Source organism: Saccostrea cucullata, unplaced genomic scaffold, assembly GCF_032062105.1.
Source record: "Saccostrea cucullata isolate Sc308-1 unplaced genomic scaffold, CSIRO_AGI_Scuc_v1 ctg1886, whole genome shotgun sequence".
NCBI classification, from domain to species: Eukaryota; Metazoa; Mollusca; class Bivalvia; order Ostreida; family Ostreidae; genus Saccostrea; species Saccostrea cuccullata.
Window position 1 is genome coordinate 62614 of NW_026920867.1, and position 21353 is coordinate 83966.

Consider the following 21353-nt stretch of genomic DNA (forward strand, 5'->3'; position numbering starts at 1 on the left):
GGAAAAGAAAACTTTAGTCAGACAAGAATACACATGTACGAGGGCCGTTCAAAAATTACGCGGACTGTGCTATTATTTACTCTTACAGACGTCATATAGTTATGAAATTTCACAGAAATATCTATCTTAAAAATTCCAAAAAATTTTAAGCAAAATTTCAGTATTTTAAAAACATTCTACTATAATTATCGGTATGCTAATATCGCTGATGGAGAGGACAAAAAATTTGAAGCAAAAACATGCAGAATCCAAAATTTAACTCAATGATTTTCTATAATTCGCGATATTTTTCGACAATTTTCTCAAATATATCTTTAAATCGTTCTATTATCATGCATTAAGATTTCTGACGTGATATTTGAAGTACGAACAGAAATGAAGTGGTTTTTCTCTAATGCGATTCCCGTGAAAACGACTGTGAAAATGACGTTTCCTGAATTGACGGCGCACCACACTTTTGTTAAATTATGTGTAATGCTCACTATATCGCCAACATAGATCCAAAATATGCGTAATAAAACATGTAGTAAACTAGGGTATTCGTGACATTCGTCCTCAAAAAGCAAATTGAAATTTTAGACGGTTAGACCTATGTAAAAGGGCTATACGGGAGGATAGGAAGAAGATTATCGACAAAAAACTTTATCCAGACTGTAAAGAACGTGATTGAGAGTCACCAATATCACACTATATCTCATAAATACCTGCAGTTTTTGGTTTTAAAACAAAAAAAAGAATATTCTTTACTTGTTTAATAGATTTTAAGCTTGACAAGAAATGGTGTTTAGATGTTGAGTAGATAAGGTAACTCAAACTGTGCAGGTACTCTTGGGGAAATGTTGAGAAAATGAAAGCTCAATAACATATTTTTTATAATGCCTGTGACGTCGAAGATTTTGCTGCTCCATGACCTAATGATATGTCATGAAATATTACTCAAAATTAATACCAATTTACAACATTTTGATATGAAATTTTGAAGACCACTTAAGTAAAGATTCTTTTATATTATGTGTGACATTTTGCCCGTTTATGTCGTCAAATATTTTTTTTCTGTGCAACAGGTCCGTGTAATTTTTTAACGGCCCTCGTAGGTGACTTCCTTGTCTTTGCTATTCTCCTGGAGCACTTTAGATTTCTGAATCATAATTTATGCAGGGTTGGAGTCGAAACTATGAGGTTTTTTTGCTTCTTCCTCTTCCTTTGTTTGATTGTTTGTTTGTTTTGTTTGTTCAAATTATAGTGTAACAGTAAACACATCTACTTCACAGAGAGTTAAAACACTGTCCACTTGGGAAATCTGGACATAGCGCCCTCTGGTGAACGCTGGGCAATCGACCGGGATTAGTTCAGACGCAGTTCCCGGTCCAGCAAAGAAGCCACACTGTGTAGAAATATCGTTCTTGTCCACTCCTATGGTGATGGTTACATTTCTAAGACGATCAGATACATCTTAAAAAAGGAAGTTTATCAAAATTAAATTCTCGTGACTTTCAAAAATAGAGCCCATTTAACGTTTTATACATTTTTACAAAAAACACATGTCATGATGACAGACATCAATTTCCTTACAATATTTTTGTTATTTTTTTTAATTTATTTACAATATACATTGTGATGGGAATACACGTTAGAAACAATCTTATTCTGGGGTTTATTTTCACAAAAGAAATTGGTTTTAATGGCTAGTGAAATACGAGGGTTGTCCCAAAATTTCGTAGACTGAGCTCATATGTTTTGAAGAAATTTATGTATCTTTGTAAAATCTTCAGGGTTTATAAAGCTTGTTCTTGGCAGATAAATTATGAAGTTTTATATTGTTTGCTTGAAAACTTTTTGAGTTATAAGATTTAAAGTGATATCGTTCTCTAACACCCGGAGCAATCTGCAACGTCAAAAAATACAAATGTCAACGGTTCAAATTTTTGGAGAAAATATTTCAGTTACCAGAATCAAATTCTTAAATTAAACGAAACGTTTATAGTTGTAAATATGTAAAATCTTATTTACTTTGATATGATCAAACATTAAAATATGTAATCAAAGTATATATGCATGCACAGGTATGGAATAATGATTATTTAAAAACGCTATATTCTACGGGTTTTTTCGCGGGTTTTCTCTAATGGAGTTGCACAATAGAACTCTTGCCCATTTCTTAGCCCTATCTTTTATTTTGGCTACTGTCATTCACATATACACAGAGAAACCGTTTTAGTCATTTTAAATACTAAGGACGAGAAAAAGTTTCCTAGTCTGCCAAATATTTATGACTGGTACATTGCTTTAAGAATTAATTTAGGATCAAAGCACTTGAACATTGTCCAGTGCGCCACTGTCGCATAATATACGTTCCGGGTAACTTGGCGTTCCGGCCGGAACGCTAAATACCTATAATATTGGTTCCGGGTCATAATAAACGTTCCGGCCCGCGTAAGATTTGTTCCGGCCGTAAAAAACGTTCCGGGCAACCAAGCACCCTATTAAACTCTCTATTTATATTTAATATTGGCTGTTAATTTTAATTTTCTTCTTTCTTGTATACTTTCGTACATGATACAGCAGGATTTAATCGTAAGACATACTTATGTGTTTACATTTCAAGTCAGAATATGCGGTCATTTTACCAGAGACATTATATATTTATTGATGTCTCTGATTTAAATATTATATTAATCCATGAAATTCCAGTTGATTATTTTGATTCTTTGTAAACAAAAGAAGGTGTGAAACTTGTTTACATTGATATACCCCCCATCGTGCTGTTTTACGACACATTTGGCTTCTATCGATACGAATAATTGTGCAGTCTTGCGAATCGCCGTAAGCACACATGACCACCCTGATCAGATGATAATGGTGATAGATTAATTATATTTACCAAAAAATACTTTAATTATTAGGTATAATATTTTAATTTCCTTACAATTTTTTAAACACCCATCCATGTAGTTGCGTTTTTTTTTTATTAAACAAATATAAAATAAACTAGTGCTAATTGTAACGGGGACCGTTACAGATGTTCCCCAAACGCTCCCCAACTCCCTTTTGGTGCCATATTCCCTTTAATCTTCATTAAATAAGACAAACTCTATGCATTTGAGACTTTAACAACGTTTACCCGGAAGTGTACCAAGTTCATTCAAATTTAAACATTGCACGCGTGCGCATGTGAATCCATGTGCGTAATGACCATATCATCTTGTCTACAGAATCTATATATATTAATATACTAAATATTAAAGTATTTAATCAAAAAGTATTTAAAAAATACGCTCATTCAAGTGTATTTTTTATTTTACTCTTTTCACGTGCACGCACGTGCATACATGAGCATGGTGACCATACCTTCTTGTAGAAGTCCATTACATCTATCTATGTTCTAAATCCCTCCCCGTTTGGTTGTAAACCAAGGGAGTTATAGCTGTTTAAAGTTTAAGCCAATCAGATTGCAGCGCACGTACACGCACGTGTATGCATGTGCATGTGACCATATCTTCTTGTAGAAGTCTGTTATATCTATCTATGTTCTAAATCCCATCCTGTTTGGTTGAAAACCAAGGGAGTTTTAGCTATTTAAAGGTTCAGCCAATCAGATTGCAGCGCACGTGCATGCACGTGTTTTCATGATAATTGCTATATATTATGTTGTAGGATATCCTAATGCATGGCTATGTTCAAAATTTCAAAGGATTTTGTCAATAAACAAGAAAGATATTGAGACTTTAGTTTCAGCCAATCAGAGCAAAGCGCACGTGCATGCGCGTGAGATCTTGCTATTTTGACCATGCGATATTGTTTATACTTCTAATATATTCTTATATTATGAGTTTTAAAGCAGTTCATCAAAAATGTAAAAAGTTACGCCTATATCAATTAAATCGGTCATTTCACGTGTTGCACGTGCACGCTCTTGCAAGCGCGTGCGCGCAAAATGACCTTGATTCCGCAAATCTACATAACATGTCTACTTATCCTAAAAAGGTTTTACCTACATCAGACGAACAGTTTAGAAGATCATTCCCGGACAAAAAAGTACCCAGGAAGAAGAAGAAAAATAATAATAATAATAATAACTAGTGCTAATTGTAACGGGGACCGTTACAGATGTTCCCCAAACGCTCCCCATCTCCCTCTTGGTGCCATATTCCCCGTAAGCTTCATTAAATAAGACAAATTTTATGCATTTGAAACTTTAACAACTTTTACCCAGAAGGGTACCAAGTTTATTCAAATTTTAGCACTGCATGCGTGCGCATGTGAATGCATGTGCATAATGACCATATCATCTTGTCTACACAATCTATATACTTTATTATACTAAATATTAAAGTATTTAATCCAAAAGTATTAAAGAATACGCTCATTCAAGTGTATTTTTGATTTTACTCATTTCACGTGCACGCACGTGCATACATGAGCATGGTGACATACCTTCTTGTAGAAGTTCATTACATCTATCTATGTTCCAAATCCCACTCCGTTTGGTTGAAAACCAAGGGAGTTATAGCTGATTAAAGTTTCAGCCAATCAGATTGCAGCGTACGTTCACGCACGTGTATTGATGTGCATGGTGATCATACATTCTTGTAGAAGTCCATTATATCTATCTATGTTCCAAATCTCATCCTGTTTAATTGAAAACTAAGGGAGTTATAGCTATTTAAAGTTTCGGCCAATCAGATTGTAGCGCGCGTACACGCACGTGCATGGATGTGCATGGTGACCATACCTTCTTGTAGTAGTCTATTATATCTATCTATGTTCCAAATCAAATCCTGTTTGGTTGAAAATCAAGGGACTTATAGCTATTTAAAGTTTCAGCCAATCAGATTGCAGCGCACATGCATGCACGTGTTTTTATGAAAATTGTTATATATCATTGTGTAGGATATCCTAATGCATGGCTATGTTCAAAATTTCAAAGGATTTCATAAAAAAAAACAAGAAAGATATAGAGACTTTAGTTTCAGCCAATCAGAGCGAAACGCACGTGCATGCGCGTAAGATCTTGCTATTTTGACCATGTCTTATTGTCTATGCCACTAATATATCCTTATATTATGAGTTTCAAAGCATTTCATCAAAAATGTAAAAAGTTACGCCGATATCAATTAAATCGGTCATTTTTCGTGTTGCACGTGCGCGCTCTTGCAAGCAAGTGCGCGCAAAATGACCTTGATTCCGCAAATCTACATAACATGTCTACTTACCCTAAAAACATTTTACCTTACTCGGATGTGTAGTTTACAAGATCACTCGAGGACAAAATTTTCCCAGGAAGAAGAAAAAAAATAATAATAATAAGAAACAGAGTAAAAACAATATGTTCCCCAACTTCGTTTGGGGAACATAATAATAATAATAAGAAACAGAGTAAAAACAATATGTTCCCCAACTTCGTTTGGGGAACATAATTAAAATACAAGAACATGATGGGAAACGAGTGCATGCCGGATCTAAAAAGGGAATTTATAATTTAAGCATTTAATACGAAGGAAAAAGTGTTTCCCGTTTGTTGATTATTTTTCTTCGTCAGGTGAAGTTTTTTTTTTTGTTTTTTTTTTTTTAAATTTTAATGTTATATGTCAACAAAACATGCACATGATCAACTTGGAAATGTTTCAATGACACGGCTAAAAACGTTTAAATAAAATTCAAATCATTTTTATTTATGCACGTAAGTACAAGTACATTTGTATTCATTAGTAAAAATAACACTGAAGAAGAAATGTATTACAGACACAGATCTGTATTTTACTATTTATATGAATAGCATTGTGAAGTCTGCTCACTCACCCCCCCCCCCCCCCAACCCCTTACCCTGCAGTGAACAGTAGACAAAAAACTTGATTTGCTTGGTATAAAATTTTTCTATATTTTAATTAACAATTTGTTGAATGTGTTCAACAAACAAAGGAGTCTTAGTGTGGAAGGCAACCGCGAACGTTTTTCTATCGCCTACTGATTTTTCAAAAGACATCTTTGAATGACTTTTCCTATAGATATAAAAGATATTTTTTTACGAACTTTCAAAAACTATAATTATTTGGAAAAAAAGAAAAGGTTTCTGTTTAATTCTGATAAAACGTGTATTTCCGCTCTAGAACTCGATGGGAATGTCAAATCTTAATTTAAAATGAAAACCTGCAGGCATGCTTATGAAGCTATCTTAGGACTAAGACATCTCTTAAGACGAACTTACGACATATCTTAGTCTTAAGTGAGGCCATCCAAGCTATCCTATCTTAGGAGACCTCCTAATCTTAGTCCTAACTTTAAGATGACTGCGGACATGTCATATCTTAGGTGATTTTAAGAAATGCTGGTGTCAGGAAAACAATTAAGAATGTTTTTTGTGTAAATAAATCAACTATTTACTGTAAATTAATGATTTCTTTAATGAACTAAATCCATTTATGAACATCATACCGTGTGAATATATGTATATACCTGTACAAATAGAAATGGAGAGAACAGTTAATAAGAATGCGCTCATTGACATGTATGCATTTAAAGATTAAACATCAAAAAAGATTTATTCAAGCCCTTTCCAAGTAGATAAAAATATACAATTTATTGTTTTTTATTGGGACAAAAACGGAGGGATGGGGGGGGGGATACATTCAAAAGATCTAAACCAGTCTGGTGCATTTATTGGTTTAAGCCGATGTAAATAATAAAAACAGCAGAGAAACAACACATATTCAAAAAATTAAAGAAAGTTTATAGAGGTGACTTCCTCTTCGTGGAAGAGAGAGAGAGAGAGAGAGTTTGTTGATCAACTTGGACAAAGAACAAGAAAAGATGTTACATGTATGCCTTATATCTTTTCTAAAATACTTATCCAATAATACAAACAACTATGGAAAAAAAAGTTACTTGTATATTGTCATGTAGCTCCGTTTTTCTGTTTCTGCTAAATGTAAACTAGATTGTACACAAATAACTCTATTATATCAATCTCTTTTTTTTTTACACAAAACTTGGATAAAAATGGACTTATCTGCTAAAGATATATGTATGCAATAGAAATCGATTAAAATGAATTTTAAAAAAAATACTTAAACATGTCAGTCTTAAATTAAAACATGCTTCTAAAAAAGGAATAGGGATACACCCAATAAAGAAGTACTAACTCAGAAATGTTCTTAATAAATAAGGAAAATAAAAACTTTAATCGTCTCCAAACCTGATTTTTTTTGGGGGGCGGGGGGGGGGGGTCACATATATGATTATACAAAACATGTATTCGAATATGGTTTTAGATGCTAGATTTGCTTGCATACTCGCTAGTAGCTACACTAAGGGAAGCGAGTATGCGAGTGGATCAAAATTTAATTCGATTGTTTTTACTAAATTCTTTAAGTGACTAGGGGGGAGCTAACACCCCCGCCCCTTCTACATCTACACGTGATGGTAACTTGAAATATGAAGTTCAGTAATTGCAACCCGGAACGTTTATTATGACCATAATTTTTGGTTCCGGACTAACTTAGCTTCGTAACAAAATGGAAAAGAAACAACTAAGTAGCAAAAATATATGAAATATCTTTCAGTAATTACACCCCAGAACGTTAATCATGACCATGAATCTTGGTTCTGGGCTAACTTGGCTTTGTCAAAAACTGGGGAAAAACAACTAACTAGCAAAAATAAATGAAATATCGTTCAGTAATTGCAACCCGGAACGTTTATTATGACCATAATTTTTGGTTCCGGGCTAACTTAGCTTCGTCAAAAACTGGAAAAAAACAACTTAGTAGCTAAAATATATGAAATATCTTTCAGTATTGCAACCCGGAACGTTATATTATGAGCATAATTTTTGGTTCCGGGCTAACTTGGCTTCGTCAAACACTGGAAAAAAACAACTTAGTAGCTAAAATATATGAAATATCTTTCAGTATTGCAACCCGGAACGTTTATTATGACCATAATTTTTGGTTCCGGGCTAACTTAGCTTCGTAACAAAATGGAAAAGAAACAACTAAGTGGCTAAACTATATGAAATATCTTTCAGTAATTGCAACCCGGAACGTTTATTATGAGCATAATTTTTGGTTCCGGGCTAACTAATTAAAAATTAAACATGCCCTCCCCCTTCGACCCTTTGGGCCTCAAACCCCCCCCCCCCCCCCACATGAACTTCTGGATCCGCCACTGAAAAATTATCAATTAATTAATTCTTTGACATTGTGTTTCTTTAAATGTTAGTCTTTCGTAAACCCGGTCTTAAATTGTTGTAATTATCTCCTAACCATGCTCTTAACCTGTCTTTACGGGTCCGCGTGCCTTGAAGCGAGAGATTCACACCTGGCATGCACTAAATAAACAAAAGGAATTGAGTTGTCAATTCAATTCTTTATTCGCTCAAGACCAGGGGCTCGTAACATAAAGCTTGCTAAGTTTTTGACTTAAGTAGGGTCGTAAGTACGGTTTAGGCATAATCTTAGGACCTGACTAAGTACTACTTAAGTATGTCTTAAACCGTAACATAAAACGAACTTAGCTAGGTCTTAGCTAAGTCAAACTTATGTTAAAAATATTTCATATGAGTCAACCTACGGTTTTTGATTTTATATAGATATATTGCTAAAAGTGATTCAGTTAGGATTTTAATTAATTACATATTAAAATTGACGTCCTTATCTATCGGTTTAAGATATGTTAGATTAGATTTCGCATTAAAATTATAATTATGTTATAAATTATTCGGAATGTTTGAAAACAAATACCGCACGGTCACAAAGTGGCGATTTGTGGTTCATTGTAAATGTTCACGACAATTGTTTTAACACCTGAGATGTTTTCAGTTTACCTTTTGTAGTTAAACTCTTTTGATTTGACAAATGTTCACCTACCCTGTTATTATCGCAGACAAGAAAAGATAATCGACCGACTGTCCACTTGAAATTGAAACTCTAAAAACTTCAATACATTTTGAATCCGCGCTATGTATCAGGCCATGCGTGTCAGAAGCAAAAACTGCAGAAGGTTTATGATATACTCATTTGCAAGTTAATCAAGGATTCAAAAAATCGGGATATTTTTTCGTATTTCTCCACTTATAAGCAATTTCTCTCTCTCTCTCTCTCTCTCTGTAGAACTGTAGTGAGCCCTGTTTAAATCCGCACTTGTCGCGTTCTACATTTATTCTACTTTACAGATACTTTTTACATGTATAATATTACTCTTACTGTCATCATCCTCTTTCTTTTCTGTTTTTAACAAATTACTTCAAATCATATTTTCAAAGTGAAGATACAGATCCATGGTATTACTGTGTTCAATTTATTTCTATAACCGAGGTCCCACTAATTTCAGATGTATCCCTAAAATTAAATTTTTGTATTAAATTTTACATGTATTTGTGTTGGGAGATATTGGAATCAATGATCAACACCCCCCCCCCCCTCCCCACGAAAAAATAAAATTCTTAAATCAGCGTCAAATAGATATAATTATTTTCTTTAATGCATAAAATGAACAAAGGAATGTTTTAACATCGAAAGTCAACATTAAATAATTCTAAATATATGTACAAGAAAGTTAAGATATACTTAAGTCACCTCTATCGGCCGCCTAAGTTTTGCTAAGATTGCCAAATCTTAGTAGGCTTCTAGTTACGGTCTTAAGTTTTAGACTGTACTTAAGTCCTACTTAAGCACGGTCTTAGACTTAAGTAGCCTTTATGTTACGACCCCCAGATCACTGGTACAAGAGGTACATATATACATATATACAAGCAAAAAATTATTACAGTCAAGGGTCAAGAGATAGACAAGTACATTGAATATAAAGAAACCCGAAAAGAGTGAGAAAAAAAATGACTGTAGGCATCTATATATAAAACACACGGAGGAATCAAGAAGGACAGACAGTTTTAAAAATTTTCTTTATAAATAATGATAATGATTTTTGTATCTCTACATTATTACTACTCATTAGTTCATTGAATTTGAAAGTGTTAGGATTATTACAATATCTGTTTGGGAAAAATATTTTTCTGTCTTTTGAAAAGTACTTACATTCCATAATATAATGATATTCATCACCAACAGTTTTAAAATCACAAATGGTACATATTCTTAAATTTCTGTCAATATTATGCCATCTACCCTTTTCAATTGGCAAATGGTGATTACAAGTTCGGAATTTTGTAAGTGTAACTCTTAAATCTTTTGGTAAATTCATCAGATAATTTTCTAAACCAAAATCTGTTTTAAAAATTCTATAATTAATACACTTGGATGAACTATAAACAATGCTTCTCCATTCTTGTTCGAATTGACATTTTAGGGTATCTTTAATGATTGACTTAAGCCAATTAAAACTAATAAATGATTGACTTGTCCATACATAGGACAATCCACAAGAATTAAGTACATCTTGTACACATTTTATCCATGGATGTACAAACGACCCATCACAATAACATCTATAAAAATATGAATAAATAACATTTGTAAGCTTACTTTCGTGAGCTGTTAAAATTTTTGCCCAGTACATAACTATTTTTAATTTTATAAATATAGACAGAGGGTATCTACCTGTTTCTCCATACACCATACAATTCGGAGTACTAGATTTAAGATTAAGAATAAATTTCAAAAATTTCAAGTGTACTTTTTCTATTATGTCTAAATTTTCGTATCCCCATACTTCACACGAATAAAGTAAAATTGGGTTGATGACTTTATCAAACAAATCTAACTGACAATTAATTGGTAAATTAAAATATCGAATTTTACGTAAGACTCCATACATTGCTTTTGATGCTTGTTGGGTTAAATGTTTTTTTGCATTGTTAAACTTTCCACTTCTTGACAGGAATAAACCCAGATAGCAGAATTCTTTAACATTTTCAATAGCTACACCGTTATATAAAAATTTACGCTTTGTCATTGGACCTTTAGAAAAAATAAGGACTTTTGTTTTGGCTATGTTAACACGGAGTTTCCATACATCACAGTATTCAGCAAAAACATCAAGTGACTTTTGTAAATCAGAAGCAGATTCAGACATTAAGACCGTATCATCGGCATAAAAAAGTATACACAGTTTTAACATAACAAACATATCATCTTGCGTTTGTTGACTAGGACATGTAAAACCATTAATTTGATTTCTTGTTAAATAATCTTCTAGGTCATTAATGAACAATGAAAATAAAAAGGGTGATAAATTTTCCCCTTGTCTAACACCAACATTACACATAAAAAAAGTCTGATAACTGATAACCTATTTGTACTTTTGACTTAATACCATTATACATATTTCTAATAAATCTAAAACATTTTCCATCAATACCACTTTGTAAAATTTTAGTCCACAGACCATGTCTCCAGACTGTATCAAAGGCTTGCTTAAAATCTATAAAGGCACAAAATAATTTCTTTTTATTATTCAGGGCATATTTACTCAAAAAATCAATCACAAATATATTATCAGTAGTAGAATAACCTTTTCTAAATCCTGTTTGGGATTCATTGATTAGCTCTACTTCATCAGCAAAAGTATTTAAACGGTCACAAAGTATACTAGTAAAAAGTTTTCCTAAACAACTAAGTAAAGTAATTGGTCTGTAATTTTCAGGATGGCTTCTATCACCTTTACCTTTATAAATAGGTTTAACTAATCCTACTAACCAGTCCTCTGGTATTATGCCACTATCAAAGATAACGTTGAATAATTCTACATACAGCGGCAGAGAGCTTGAAATAGTCGTTTTCATATACTCATTCAAAACATAATCACCCCCTGGCGTTTTATTGATTTTTAATTTATTTACTGCATTCTCTATTTCTTCACCTGTGATAGACTGATTAAGGATACTGTCATTACTTAAGTCTACGTTAAATTCTATGTCATCATCTGTGACAATACTTTCATTTGTTTTCTTTAAAAAATCAAACATAGAATCTATATCAACACTTGTTTCATTTTTCGGGTTTGAGCTATTTAAAATATGCCAATATTCTTTCGGTTTTCCATTTTGTAATAATTTAATTTTGCTTGTATTCTTGCCTCTCATTGGTTGATTTCCAAAAAGGAACGCATAACATTTTGTATAATCTGGTTTGGTATGGGGACACACCCCCTTGACAACCAGCATAATCATCTGTATCCATCAATCCCCTCATTTCCAGTCCTTGGGATTTATGGAAAATTCCAGATTTAATGAATGTACCTTTAATTTCAAACAGTTGCTCGATCTTACCTCATGTAAACAAGCATCATGGCTGCTAGACCTATGTATCAGTTTTTACCTCCCCTCGCTTCCCATCACTTCCGTTACTACGGTTGTATTATTGCGCGGTAAATTTTAACTCATAAAAACAACACAATTTTACATCCCTAGTCCAATAATTATTTTAAAATTAAATTATAAGGAATGACTCTAATTCTTGGCCAAATTATCGAGTATAATATGGTTTGGGTCAGTTTACGCTTTTTTATAATCCGCTTCACGGATTATAAAGCGTAAACTGACCCAAACCATATTATACTCGATAATTTGGCCAAGAATTAGAGTCATTACTTAAGTGATTTAAGTTTATCTGAAATTCCATTATTATACTCCTTAATATATTTATCCATAACTCTCTTATATTCTTTACTCATATTCTTTAGATTCTCCTTTGATTTAGTTGACTTTTCTTTATTATTTAAACGTTTCGCCAAATGAAAATTTCTTCTGGCTGTGCGGCAGCTATTATTAAACCATGGTTTATTTTTGTTATGTGACTTAAAGGGTGGGTGATTTCTTCGTCTTAAAGTCTTCCCCGCCGAATCTATAAAAATGTTACAAACATCGTTAGTTATTTTATCTATATCATGTTGATTTACAGGTTTCTCTTTTAATTTTTCAATACTTCCCAAAACGTCATTTAATGTGTCCTCATTAATATTATTCTCAAATTCAGTAGCCTTTGAAGGATCCCAGATGAATAGTTTTGATTCTACCTTTTCACATACTTGACTAGATGTTTGAGTATCTTTAGATGTGAGGTTTAAAAGTTCGAAGGTTATTGGACAATGGACATCGGAATATAGATTACAATGATCATGTATGACAAATTCCTTAATCTGCCTTAATAAAAATGCATTACATATTACATAATCAACAGTACTACTATCTTTACAAGTTAACCTACTTTTTCCTATTCGACCATTAACAAGAAAAAGGTTGTTATTTTTACATAATTCAATCAATTTGTATCCATAATTATTGCAAATATTATCACTATTCACTCTTTCCAGTGAAACGTTTGAATTCAACAATACATTAACTTCTTCTAAAGATTCTTGTGTTTCTTCGTCCAACATACCATGCTTTACAAAAAAGTCATCCAAGCATACAAAGTCTTTTAATTTACCTGTCCGTGCATTAAAGTCACCCAATAAACAGATATTTTCTGAATTTTTAGAAAGAAATAACAGTTCTCGTTCAATGTCATTAAAACTATCAACTGATGTGTATCTAGTATTTTCTGGAGGTATATACGTAATTCCAAACAATATATTTGACTGTAAATCTACAACTTCTTTCGATAACTTAAACCAAAATACATATTCACAATTTGAGGTTATAACATCAACATATTTAACTAAATTTTCTCTCACTGCAAGGATAATTCCTCCTGATTTAACTTTTGCAATATTGAATCTATTTTTCATATATACAACGAACCCTGGTATATTTTTGACATCAGTGTTATCCGTTTTTGTCTCGGTAAAGCATAAAACATCGTATTTACAAACAAAATTTAAAAATTCAGGATAATTCAACTTTTTACGTAGTCCACAGACATTTAAAGATAAGAATGTCAATGCCTGTGCCGCCTGGTCCCCCTTGTGTCCCTACAGTCGGTCTGGCGTCGATCCGTAGCGTGGTCTTTTTGTCGACGGCGCGGCCTGTCGATCAGCTGGGGCTCCCGAGTTGACCGCGTTACGGTACGGTGGTCGTCCCTGTTGCATGGGTTGCCGATCAGCAGGGGCTCCCGAGTTGGTTGCGTTACGGTACGTTGGTCGTTCCCGTTGCGTGGGCTGTCGATCTGCTGAGGCTCCCGAGTTGATCGCGTTACTGTATGATTGCCGTTCCGGTTGGGTAGTTGTGTCTCTGTTCAGATGATATAGTTCACCGTTAATATAAAGTTGATCTCTCACTAGCTTAACGCGCTTTCTGTCCATTTTTGCCTGCCTCATGATGGGATATAATTTCTTTCTGCGCTCCTCGATTTCTGGGGGGAACTGTTCATTGACCCACACGTTAGAGCCGTTAAGTTTCTGCGGGGCGCGTGTCCTTATTAATTCCCTCTCTTTGAAGTAGGTGAATTTGGCAACGATGTTTCTGGGATATTGTAGATAACCGATTTGTATACATAAGATAAACAAAGCCTTATAATGGGACCAAAGTCATATGTATCAGAAAGAGTATCATCTGCAGGCTATTTATTCATCCATTTTTTAAAATTGCTAAGTACAAAACATTGCGCGACGCACGAAAATAAAATGTCGCTGCGTGATGCTAAAACCTCAAGAAAACCCCCCACTAATTCCATGACTCAATGTGGAATGAAATCTGGACAGATACCGCGATTCGAAGATTGAACTCATAGCCGGAACCTATATTACAGTAAAATCCGGAACCAATATTATGATTTTAAGGTTCCGGCCGGAACGTGAAATAGCCGGAACGAATATTATGCGACACCACCTGTGCCAACGTAGCCGCCTATTTTAAAAAGTCGGATTTCAACCCCATGTTTATAAAACGTTATAAAATTCATATTTATCAAATCACAAACACCAAAATTTGAGTAATAAAACAGTATTGAGAATTTTCCCTTTCATTAAAAAATTACAGGGTAGTAATCACTTTACCGTAGGATTTTAAATATAATATACTAAATTTTAATTGCAACTTTTGGGTATTGCGCCGCCTTCCTACACCAGACAATTAAATGTGTCTTTAAAATTGGAATAATTTGTATAGTTACTCCATATTTGTCCATAAATTTATTAGATAGTAATGGTTTAATCTATATACGAAGTTTCATTTATGTATGACATTGGGTTCCTACATAACAATGCTTGTCTACGGAATTTTGGGACAACCCTCGTAAAATGCAAGGTTTACCCTGTCAAGGCTTGTGGCGAATTACATTGTAATGTAATGCATTACATTACCATTACTTCAACAATTTGGGCATTAAATCACCACCACCATTACTCTATTTTCTTAAAGTAATGCATTACATTACCATTGCTTTACTAGTGAAGTAATGTATTACCATTTCCATTTCTTTTGAAGGGTTTTAAAAATAGAAAACCAACCTTTGCAATTTGTCTTACATAAGCATTGATCCAACCCCCCCCCCCCCCCCTTCAAAACTAAACATGATGAATGATAATTCAAATTTGATTTCAAGTACTTGCATATATAACACTGTCAATAACGTCTACTCATAAGGAGTTCAAACGTTTAATTTGTCAGTAATTTAAACTAGAGGTATTGTGAGCAATGAGCTCACTAAATAATACCCCCACGCCTCCCACTTGGTGATAATGGCGAAGTAAATGTTTTGCTGTGGCCGGGAAACCCAAAATATATGTCATATCAAAAAGTAAAATAGAAGGGAATATGTAATAAAGATTCTATGAAAGTTTCATCAAATTTCACTCATTGGTATAAGCGGAGTTGCGGAAAAGAGATGGGTTACCCAAAGCGTAACAGACAGACAGACAGACGGACGGACGGACGGACATACAGATTACTGTTTACAAAGTTTTTTAGTGACAGTGATACCTGATTAGTAAATTTCATACCTGGCGTGGCGGAGCCGAATTGGGTATGAAATTTACTAAGCAGGTATCATCCCATACCCTGTCACTAAAAGACTATGTAACGAATTTACCCCACCGATGAAACATTTAAGTCTTATCTGTGGTTTATATCGTGACGTCATAATAGGCACAGTATAAGCGCGATGAAGCATTCAGCAGAGAAAGTCATTTTATTAACCACAGATAAAACTTAAATGTTTCATCGGTGGGGTAAATTCGTTACATAGTCTTTTAGTGACAGGGTATGGGATGATACCTGGTTAGTAAATTTCATACCTAACTCGGCTCCGCCACGCCAGGTATGAAATTTACTAACCAGGTATCACTGTCACTAAAAGACTTTGTAACTTATAATACCCTCCCTCTTTTCAAGCGGGTTATAAACATGTACAAAATGCACTTTTTGTGTAACAATTGATGTCATAAAGCAATTTAACTTCTGGGATACTTTAACCCATGCCCTAAATATCTAATAACTAGAGGTACTGTGAGCAACGAGCCCACTAACTGATACCCCCACCTCCCATTTGTATAAAATGGCAGTGTCCACGTTTTGTAATGGGAAACCCAAAATATGTGTCGGATAAAAAAATAAAATAGAAGGTGCACAATGGCAAAATGTAATACCATTACAATTTGCATTACCCCAAACCTGACCCTGTCCGTCCACGTCGACTCCGCGGTTAAGCATTCTAACGGAAGTGACGTAATACTCATTGAGAAGATCGACTCTCCACCAGGTTGTCTCGTTTAGATAAGTGTGAGTGCACGCCTCGTCAGCAATCAATGTTGTGCTTCTAATTCCGTCTACTGCCTTTTCCGGTCCGTACATTGCAAAAGTTGAAACCTGTTCTGCTGGTTTACCCAAGGCAACATCTTTAAGGACTAGAAATTATATTCAGAAATTGTTCAAAGATTTTATGCCCTTTTACAAACCAAATACAAGCAATACCTTAAAAGTAATATAATTTTTAATTTCCGTTTTATATTATCACCTACGAAAGAAATGGAAATCTTTTTAAACTGTTGTATTTTATACTTTTGATGATTTATTTAATTACTCCTATTATACTCATATCCTAACCATAAACTGTTGAAAAGCTTTATATTAACACTGTGCTGTCGTGTAAACTTTTAATCATTTAAGGTCTTAAGCGGTGCACCTTGCTAAATATAGAGAATAAATCTTGTCACATCTTACATGTATCACCCAAAGTCAATAAAAGCGTGCAATCAATGTCGCCGGCATTTCTGAGTGAAGGGGTTACCGACAGGGTGCAAGTATTATTAGTGATAATATATTTATAACTTAATTGACTTGAAAATATTGTTTTCTGTAAACTCTGGCAAAATATTTTAAAACGAGAGAGCCTTAAATCTGCTATTTGGTAACTTACGTTACTGTCGCCAGATAGAGTTTTCATCTTCAACGCTCTTAAAATAAAAGAAAAATGCTACACTGCTTTTTCAAATAGCACTAATTGCTGTATATGATGCTCCTTTTTGAATTTTCAGTAGTCTTCACTATCATTTTGGTTGTTAACTATGATTTTCATGGAACAATCACTGTGTCGCCAGGTTAGTGTTTTAACATATATAGTTTTTCTAATGTTCCGAATGATGACTTTTTATTTTATTTTTTAATAAATGTTTACGTTTAATTTGGAGATAATATATGATCATTCATTTTAAAAAAGAGAAAATCATAATTGTAATGCTATTTTGATGACAACTTTTTCGAAATTAGGAAATTTATTTTTCTGGAAATAAAAATGTAACATACGTTACATCATTTTAGAGTCACTTTCAATCATGCTCATTTGTCAATAAATTAAGAATTCTAAGGTCAGGCAACAACTGATTCTGAAACTCCATCGGAATATTAAAGATTGTGTTTAACATACGTGATGTAACATACGATACCGGGATTTTCTATTCTGACTTCACTGCGACATTTACCCGCGAAATTTGGTGTCACGTGAGCTTAAAAGAATGCCTGAACATGATCTGTACGACACAAAAGCACGTTTGAACAGTTTTTTCTCGACCCTTTCATATCACAGCTATAAATAGTAAGGTTTGTTATGTTTAGCTGTTATAAGGTGATAAGGTGGAATCATTTCATACAACTCTTATTTAAAATATGACAGAAAGCCTTTAGTTGGTAATAATACCAAAAAAAAAAAACATTACTCCAATTTACTCGGATACATTGGAAATTGGCAATAAAATGAAGGTAACATACGTTACACTTAGTAACGTATGCTACTCAAACTTTTTACATTTCAGTAAAACATTTAATAATTGTGAAAAATCAAAACTTCTCGTATATTCATTTCAATACAGATAAGATGAGTTAATAAAATAAATCTCTTTAATATATTTTATTATATTTAACCGTATAAAATGAATAATAAGGCCCTACCTAGGATTTGATGTCAATTTTATTTTATTTTTTTATTTTTTTTTTTTTTTTTTTTTTTTTTTGGAATTTTGCAGAAACGATTTGATCCTAAACTGGGAATTAAATTTAATACTGCCATTGTATAAGAATTACTTTTAAATATTCTACTTTTCACTTAAATTGGGGAAGGCATTTTATGAAATGGTATTCAAAAACATAGACAACAATAAATAGATAAGACATTGGGTAACGTATGTTACTATATTTGGTTACTTTTATTTTAGGTAAAAATGGTTCTTTCGCGTGCTAAAATTCAAAAAGTGTATTGAGAAAGAGATAAAAGGCAAAAGAAGGGAAAAGTTTCTGGCGAAAGGAAGGACAAGGCAGAAGAAATTTGATAGATTTGAGCAGTACATAGTCAATTTTAGAGAGAATTTTGATTCTTTTATTTACAAATAGAATGATACATTATGTAACCTACAGAATCACTTACAGAATCACATCGAGGATGTACAAATACCGGTACATTATTAGATAAGTGTCTGAGCTGCTTTAGTGTTTCAGTAATTTGTGGATTTTCTTTTCTGTCATGCAGTTGAACATGTACATTAAAGTTTTGAATTGTAACATACGTTACTATAAATTACATTAATACAAGCTAAACTTGATAAAAATGTTTTTATTATGTTGAATGTTAGACATGAAATAGGAAATACGATCATCGTTTTAGCCAAAAAGACAACCTTAATGTACAATTTCATTTTATAAATGTACAGTTGTCATTTTATAATTTTGTCCAATAATTTTACTTTGAATTAATAATAAAAACACCATTGCTTTATTCAGGAATGACCAACTGCTAAATTGTACGTGATATGTATGTGTTCTAGTAAAAAAAAACTGTTATTTTTCATTTGAATGCACTTTACAGAGGTGTTTTATGTACACATAAAAACGGAGTAACCTACGTTACTGTGAGTGCACTTTTAAACTTCATCTATATATTTTTTTAAAATAGCACTTGAAACTTCATGCACGCTTACTTTATATCATTTATATACCATATTAGATTTTTCCCCCGTTTTTTGTTCAATTTTTAATCGCATATCAAAAGTATTGATATTGGAATCTAGTCATGTTTTGTGTTTTGCCAATTTTTTCGTTGGTCGTTTTTCTTACCCTTCTTACCCGAGAAATGACCGATAATTCTTGATGACTCATGGAACATTCATAATGAATTTTGTTACCGTCCACATTCAATAGATGACGTCATTTTTCTTTATACGTAGAAGACCTCACCTATTTTCATATTAAGTCGTTCTGTGTATCTTTGGCACTAGGAATATTAGAAGTTCTATCGAACACTTTTGATGCAATGCAGATTTTTTGAGAATCAATGCTGAAATGCTTCTTTTGTTCCCCAAATACTTAACCTGGTGACATGTTTCTGAAGGATCAACTTTATAATCGAGTTTAAATGTAACTATTTTGCCCCACAGTACTAAAATTTTGCGTAGTTTTTTTCACAGATTTAGCTAAAAGGATGATATTTAGTCCAAATAACTCACGTAATCGGCATATATCAGACAGGTGTGTTTGATAATTGGCGGTGCATGTTGCTATTACTTTTCCAGAAAGAGCTTTGTATCCCTGTTTGCAGCTGCCAGTCAATGATGATCCAGGAAAGAAAGGTTTCGTCTTATTAAAGTTTGTATTCTCGAATTCCAGTGGACATTCTATGGAAAAGAATATTGTATGCTAATATTCTTATAACAAAGCCCTATCCAGATCAATTCTGTTTTCAAACAATAAACTAAAAGCTATGTAATCGAATTTTTACTTTATAAAAAGACGATTCAATTTATATTTATTATGGTAAAAAAAAACTTACCACGTTTAAGGTAAAACATCCATCCATCCTTCTGTTGTGTATTGTCTTCAATATCCGGAATACAAACTTCGTGCAGCCGACATTTCTTCTCTTTAAAATTGTAGGAGAGACACGAACATACATTTATTTCGTGACATTCCGTAGCACAAGGTGGTAATAAGTCAAAAGAGGCATTTTTAAAGATGTCAGGCTCAACCAATTTGTTCCTATAACCGAGTTTTGCGGTATAAAATGTTGTCAGAATAACGGGTGATACCACCTTAACGAAAAGCAGAAAGACTCCCTTAAAAATTAAGAGAGTTGAAAAAGTCATATTACATTTATAGCATCTGTTCGACAAACCAGGAGCAAACATTAAGAAAAATCTCACCGCGTTTCAAATTTTTAAACACAAGTTTGTTTTTTTTTCATTACTCCACCTCCTTTATATAAATTTAACTAATAAAACTAGTTTTAAGACAGAGGTTAGGTATTGATTCACATCCATAACTGAGCGAACAATCATAACAAAATCTAAGACACGCAAGTCTAAGATGTGCATTTAATTTTGTGAACAAGTTATAATCGATTAGCACCGATGCTGTTAAACAACTAGAAATAGATATGTTAAACGAAGAACTCAAGAATATATAATGTTGGAAAATGGGGAATTGGACTTTTGCGAAGAGCACAGACTTTTACATTTGACGGTTTATTTCGACTTTATATTTAAACTTGTGGCATGTATTGAGGTACAAAATTGTTGATAGATACATGTAAGATTGTAGTCAAAGCCAGAAGGCATGGGTTTGGGGGCACTGACATGTGACGGGCTGTATGGTAGAGTGGTTGTCAGATTCTTCATGGTTAACATAATGTGCTTCATTTCTGTCCGTTATTTTAGTTTAATTGGGTTTAATTAGTTAAGTAGTAAATGTTTGGCTAAATATTTTTATTGCAAACGAGATTCTCTATTTTGTCCAAGTGTTAAAGTAAGCCATCGAATGTTAAAGTCAACTCTCTTCGCAAATGTCCATTGGTCAATCCACAAGTGCAATTAAAACATAGAGTTTTAAAGTTATGTATAATTAAGCAAAATGCATTGCATGTAAGGTGCAGACAGCATTTGATTTAAGGCCGTACAAGGCAAAGAACAAGGTATGGTTTCAATACAATTTTTGTCCTGTGATTTTCTAAAAAATGAAACTAGTGTAAAAGTTGAAAATT

The 21353-nt window shown here is 33.2% G+C and overlaps 1 protein-coding gene across 1 annotated transcript; it reads right to left on the bottom strand.

Annotated features, from left to right (window-relative positions):
* Nucleotides 1-1208: 1208 nt before the first annotated feature.
* LOC134258544 (uncharacterized) lies at nt 1209-20477 on the bottom strand. The gene is made up of 4 exons (XM_062741105.1): nt 20148-20477; nt 19825-19992; nt 16498-16737; nt 1209-1452 (listed from the first exon to the last, which is right to left on the bottom strand). Exons 1-4 carry the CDS (start codon nt 20458-20460, stop codon nt 1238-1240), a joined length of 936 nt encoding a protein of 311 aa, XP_062597089.1. The 5' UTR covers nt 20461-20477; the 3' UTR covers nt 1209-1237.
* Between the last annotated feature and the right edge of the window lie 876 nt (nt 20478-21353).